Source organism: Pinus tabuliformis, chromosome 5_2 (genome assembly GCF_031772625.1).
Source record: "Pinus tabuliformis cultivar Carrire ecotype Pingquan chromosome 5_2, CPIR1, whole genome shotgun sequence".
Lineage (NCBI taxonomy): Eukaryota > Viridiplantae > Streptophyta > Pinopsida > Pinales > Pinaceae > Pinus > Pinus tabuliformis.
In genome coordinates, this window is record NC_142306.1 from 527,826,026 (window position 1) to 527,832,025 (window position 6,000).

General features: G+C 43.6%; 1 protein-coding gene and 1 pseudogene across 1 annotated transcript; one reads left to right on the forward strand and one right to left on the reverse strand.

Annotated features, from left to right (window-relative positions):
• Positions 1-165, reverse strand: part of LOC149160042 (glycosyltransferase family 92 protein RCOM_0530710-like) — a 90,936-nt pseudogene extending 90,771 nt beyond the window's left edge.
• A 1,241-nt stretch (positions 166-1,406) lies between these two features.
• On the forward strand, positions 1,407-5,210 carry LOC149160043 (uncharacterized). The gene is made up of 5 exons (XM_089434493.1): positions 1,407-1,589; positions 1,695-2,498; positions 2,640-3,128; positions 3,915-4,093; positions 4,199-5,210. Exons 1-5 carry the CDS (start codon positions 1,407-1,409, stop codon positions 5,208-5,210), a joined length of 2,667 nt encoding a protein of 888 aa, XP_089290619.1.
• Positions 5,211-6,000: the final 790 nt, after the last annotated feature.

Consider the following 6,000-nt stretch of genomic DNA (forward strand, 5'->3'; position numbering starts at 1 on the left):
AACAGAGAACAATAATAATCTTAACCAAACCGCGCACCAAGAATCTGCGAGAGACACACCTGTGGTAAGGCCGAAAGCACCAGGGTCTCGTAGGTGGACCTCCTTATCCGCAGCGAACCAGAGCCAAAATCCGCTGCATGCACACACCCACAGTAAGACAACCATTAGTTTCATTCATGAAAAGATACATTCAACGATTCGAAGAACGAAGGAATCAGAATGAAACGGAGCAACGAAACAGAGAAAGGAACCGGCGGTATGACTACTGTGTCTCACCTCAACACTTGCGGTGGAATGTATAAGTTGAACGGAGCAGCAGCTCGGCGCCAGCAGGGTCACTCAGCGGAGGAAGAAGCGCTCGGCACAGGAAAATTCCAGCAGCGCTCGGACTGAAACGTAATGGTGCGGAGAATGGAAGAACAATAACCGGAACAGTCGAGAATGGTGACCCTTATACCTTCAACGCTTCGGGAGGGACATCTGGAGGCGTCTCCGCCCTTAGATCCTCCTCGAAACATCTCCACCCTTGATTAAGGTGGTAAGGGTTGGACAGAAATTTAATGACCGCCATCTGCCTTCACATGATCGGATCGGCAGAGTGAATGCCGCGTACGCCTGTCACCATGAATAATGCCGGCGGCAGCTCTCGGGTGGCTCAATTAGCAAGGCCGAGGTTCATTCCATAATCAACCAAAAATTATCCATAGACTTTATCGATTCTAAAGTGCCAAACCATAATGACTCACGGATACAATAACAAGTCAACCGTTAGCAGAAGGGTTGTGCCATAGTATATATATATGTGCGCTCCAGTTATAATCGCATAGGTAAAACATTATATCTATCTAGGCATAACTTAAGTCAGCGGAAAGTCTTCAATGTATAATTATATGTAATCAAAATATATAACCATGCATAATCAAGCCAACGGAAGGTGAGATATTTTTACCATGAGTTTTGACATATATATAAAAAAAAAATTATTATTGATGCGGGCACGGGTATGTGACAAATTGGTATCAGAGCAGAGGTACCCATACTGTGACCTCTGGGACGAGCCTAAACCTGTTAATTTGGGAGGAAATCATAGTAATTTTTTTTTTTTTCAGTAGCTAAATTGTGCAAGGTAACTTACAGTGTCAAATATTTTCCTGATTTTATACCAGGAAAAGAGGAAGAAAAACAACAGAAGACACTAGATAGTAACAGTAAATATGCAGAGAATCAGCAGCGCACCGCACAGACCCGCAACAGATCAGGGGCCTGCAACAAATCCTAGAGACAACCCAGAATTGTGGGTACAGCTGGGTGAGGAGACACGCAGCACGAATTTGGCCATACTAGAAACAGTCCAGGAACTGAAAAATGAAATGGCTCGGTTGTAGGAGGATAATGCACGATTGACGATGGAGCAAGAAAGGATTTTAAAAAGTTTGTCTGACAAACAGAACCCGCCACTAGTCAACCCCAGTGCAGAACAACAGAGAATGATGGAGGAGCAACATTACCAAGCAGAACCCAGAAATTTGGAAGAAGGAGAGGATCAATCCGATAATGCATCAGAACAGCAGACCTCAAAGCGTCAAGGGGTGGAATTACAGGGAGAATTCCAAAAAATTAAACCCCCACACTATTATGGGGAACAAGAGGAAGCGGCTAAAGCATGGCTAATCAATATGAACAAATATTTCCAGCTATATGAGTATGACCATAACATGAAGGCACGATTGGCTATCTTTCAGTTGCAAGGAAAAGCAACCCTGTGGTGGGAGGAGGTTAAAATTGTCAAAGGGGTAAGCGAACGAACCATAACATGGGGAAAATTCCAGAAATACTTCAAAGAGAGATACTTGACAGAACACCTTTATGATGAAAAGGCGAAAGAATTCCACGACCTGCGATTGGGACAACAGACTATGGATGAGTTTATTAATCGTTTTACGTCCCTGCTCCGTTATGTACGCTACCTTAAAGAAGAAAAAGCCAAGGTGCAAAGGTTTGTTAGCAGTTTACCCATGTATATGAGAGAAAGGATTGAATTTGACCATCCTAGAACCATGGATGAAGCTATTCGCAAGTCCAGAATCTGCTATCAGCAGAGCAAACAGAAAGGGGACGGTTCCAACAGAAAGTGGAGTGAGAAAAAGAATAGTAAAGTTGTTGGAAACAGTAAAGGAAGCCGGGGTAGTGGAGTTAAAGGAAGCAGTAAAGGGCAGAACAGTAGAGCAGCACCGAGAGGTTCGTTCAGACCCAAGACCATCAGTGAAACCAGAATGGGCGAACAGTCCACCAAGTTGGACAGCGAAGGAATAACCAGACCCCCCGTGCAGTGTTGGGGTTGTGGCGGACCGCACTACGTCAAGAACTGTCCGCAACGGAAGGGAACTGATCAGATATCCCAGATCCATGAGGCATCAACCGTTGGCGATGTGGGACGAAGTGTGCCAAGGATTAACGCAGCCTTGGACGATCGCCAGGCAGAATACCAGCCCACCATGGTAGAATTTGAAGGTAAAATTCTAGACTTTTCTATCACTGTTCTAATTGATCCAGGAGCTACTTTAAGTTATATTAGTCCAAAGATAGTTGAACAGTGTAAATTACAACCTGAAAAATTCAGGAACCCTTGGCTGGTACAGCTAGCTACAGGGGCTAAAAGACGAGTAATGGCGAAAATAAAAAACTGCCCTATAGTAATAGCAGGACAGCCAGTGGTAGCAGATCTGAACATGCTTCCACTTGGATCCTATGACGTCCTAATCGGGATGGATTGGCTAGAAAAGCATTGGGCATTAGTGAACTGCAAAACGAAGATCATTCGATACAAGGATGATTCTGGAAAGGAACAGGAAATGCAGGGAATTAAACGACCAGTGCAGGTCCGACCAATCACTGCATCCCAGCTAGCGAAATGCATCCAGAAAAGATGCCAGGTGTATGCCATTCAGGTGGGTTATGCAGAAACCAAGGATAAAACGACCGCGCTGGACCACCTTCCGGTAATAAAAGAATTCGCGGACGTGTTTCCGGAGGAAATCCCTGGATTACCCCCAAAAAGGGATATTGACTTCACCATTGAATTAATACCAGGAGCTGCCCCAGTTTCGCGGACACCTTATAGAATGAGTGTACCCGAGTTGACTGAGTTGAAAATGCAGTTACAAGAATTGCTGGATAAAAATTATATCCGTCCCAGTGTATCTCCATGGGGAGCTCCAGTGCTATTTGTCAGGAAGAAAGACGGAACCCTCCGAATGTGTATCGATTACCGACAGCTGAACAAGCTCACAATTAAAAACAAATACCCCTTACCTCGGATCGATGAGCTTTTTGATCAAGTCAAGGGGGCGACAGTGTTTTCTAAGATTGATCTGCGATCTGGTTACCATCAAATCAGAATTAAAGAAGAGGATATTGCTAAAACAGCTTTCAGAACCCGGTATGGACACTATGAATTTGTAGTGCTACCTTTCGAATTGACTAATGCACCTGCCACTTTCATGTGCTTAATGAACAATGTGTTCCTTCAATTTTTGGACAAATTTGTACTAATATTCATTGATGATATTTTGATTTATTCTCGTTCCAAGGAGGAGCACGAGGAACACCTCCGGTTGGTGCTGCAAACTCTTCGAGAGCATCAGTTGTATGCTAAACTCAGCAAGTGTGATTTCTATAAAGAGGAGATTCAGTATTTAGGCCATGTGATTACAAAGGAAGGGATTGCAGTGGATCCTGAGAAAATAAAAACCATAATGGATTGGCCCATGCCTAAAGATGTGGTGGATATCAGATCTTTCATGGGATTGGCTGGGTATTATAGAAGATTCGTGGAAGGCTTCTCAAGGGTGGCATATCCTATCACATCCTTGCAAAAGAAAGGGAGGACATTCAAATGGAATTCGGAATGTCAGCAAAGTTTTGAACGAATTAAGCATTTGCTCACTTCTGCTCCCGTCTTAAGTATAGCTGATCCTAATAAGGATTATGTGGTATGTACCGACGCTAGTCGAGAAGGCGTGGGAGGTGTGTTAATGCAAGAAGGGAAATTGATCGCCTACGAGTCGAGAAAGCTGAAGGAACATGAGCAGAAGTATTCTTCCTACGACTTGGAATTGGCAGCCGTCATACATGCACTTAAAATGTGGCGGCACTATCTTCTGGGTAGGAAATTTCTGTTGTTAACAGACCATCACAGCTTGACAAACTACTTCAGTCAGCCCACCCTGAATGCAAGGCAAGCCCGTTGGGCAGATTTCTTAAGTGGATTTGATTTTGACATTAAACATCTGAAAGGAAAGGAGAACCGCGTAGCTGATGCCCTGAGTCGAAAGGTACAATGTTTATATGAAGTTACACTCAGTAAATGGAACAATTCCTTGCAGGAAATGATAAAAGCAACAGCAAACCAAGATGCCGAATATCAGCAAATGAAGCAGCAAATGCCACTTTCCAGCAAGGAAAGTCAGCAGGGGTATGAAGTAAGCAAGGATGGAATGCTGTTTTACAAAAAAAGATTGTTTGTACCAAACGACAATAGCCTTAAAAATCTAATTTTGAATGAATTCCATACCAGTCACTACGCAGGACATCCCGGATACCAGAAGATGCTTACTGTACTTCGTGGGGAATACTACTGGCCGAGAATGAAAAAGCATGTGGCTGAATATTTAGCGCGATGTTTGGAGTGTCAGCAGATCAAGGCAGAGCACCAGCATCCGACAGGGTTATTGCAACCCCTGCCAATTCCAGAATGGAAGTGGGAAGTTATATCTATGGATTTCATAACTGGACTGCCTAGAACAAAGAGGAACAATGACTCTATTATGGTAGTAGTAGATAATTTGAGTAAGGCGGCACACTTTATACCAGTGCAATCTACCTACAGAGCAGTGCAGATTGCACACATTTTTATGCAGAACGTGTTCAAACTGCATGGACTTCCGAAGACGTTAATATCAGACCGAGATGTAAAATTTACATCCGCCTTTTGGAAAGCATTGTTTGCAGAACTGGGTACACAACTGAATTTCAGTACAGCTTACCATCCCCAGACTGATGGACAGACAGAACGAGTAAATCAGATTGTAGAGGATATGTTAAGAGCATGTGTAATGCAAAAACCGACACAATGGGAAGATTATTTACATTTGGTGGAGTTTGCATACAACAATGGATACCACACCTCGATACAAATGTCTCCATTTTAAGTCTTGTACGGACGGAAATGTCGTACGCCCTCAAGCTGGAGTGGGCCGGAGGACAAACTAAGGTTGGGCCAAGAAATGCTCAAGGAGATGGAAGACATGGTAAAAAGAGTGTGGACTAATTTAAAGGCTGCTCAGGATCGACAAAAGAATTTTGCAGATTGGAAGAGAAGGTTCAAAGAGTATCAGGTTGGCGACCATGTTTATGTAAGAATACAAGCCAGGAAAAGTACCCTGCAATGGAGCGGTTGCGCTAAACTTGCACCCCGCTATTTTGGACCTTTTCAGGTCTTGGCAAGGGTTGGGCCGGTAGCCTACCAGCTTGCTCTGCCAAGCCATATTAGAATTCATAATGTTTTCCATGTTTCCAAGCTTAAAAAATACATTTACGACCCTAAGCGTGTGATCAAATGGCAAGATATACGGGTAAGGACTGAATTCAGTTGAACTATTTGGTATATATTTTTGGAAATGGAAATTGACTGATATTATTGATGATTGTAGGTTGAATCGGAAGGAGAGGTCCTGGTCGAACCGCTGAGCATTCTCGACCGGAGAGAAGTGCAGTTGAGGAAGCAAGTTATTACCCAAGTTAAAGTGCAGTGGCAGCACTATGGGCCTGATGAGGCCACTTGGGAAGATGAAGAGCTACTTAAGGAAGCTTATCCGGGACTGTTTATGAACAACAGACATCGGGACGATGTCCAATCTCAGGAGGGGGAGATGTGATGACCCCAGGAGAATGTAAATATTTAGATCTCACTACGGTAAAAGACTAAATCAAAAATGACAT

Bases quoted from the DNA above. Each gene is read 5' to 3' on its own strand.
- LOC149160043 (XM_089434493.1), top strand. From the start codon at position 1,407: ATGGAGCAAGAAAGGATTTTAAAAAGTTTGTCTGACAAACAGAACCCG. The intron at 2,499-2,639 runs GTAGAATTTGAA...TGGCTGGTACAG, and splicing joins CAGAATACCAGCCCACCATG to CTAGCTACAGGGGCTAAAAG. The intron at 4,094-4,198 runs GTATTCTTCCTA...AGACCATCACAG, and splicing joins CTGAAGGAACATGAGCAGAA to CTTGACAAACTACTTCAGTC.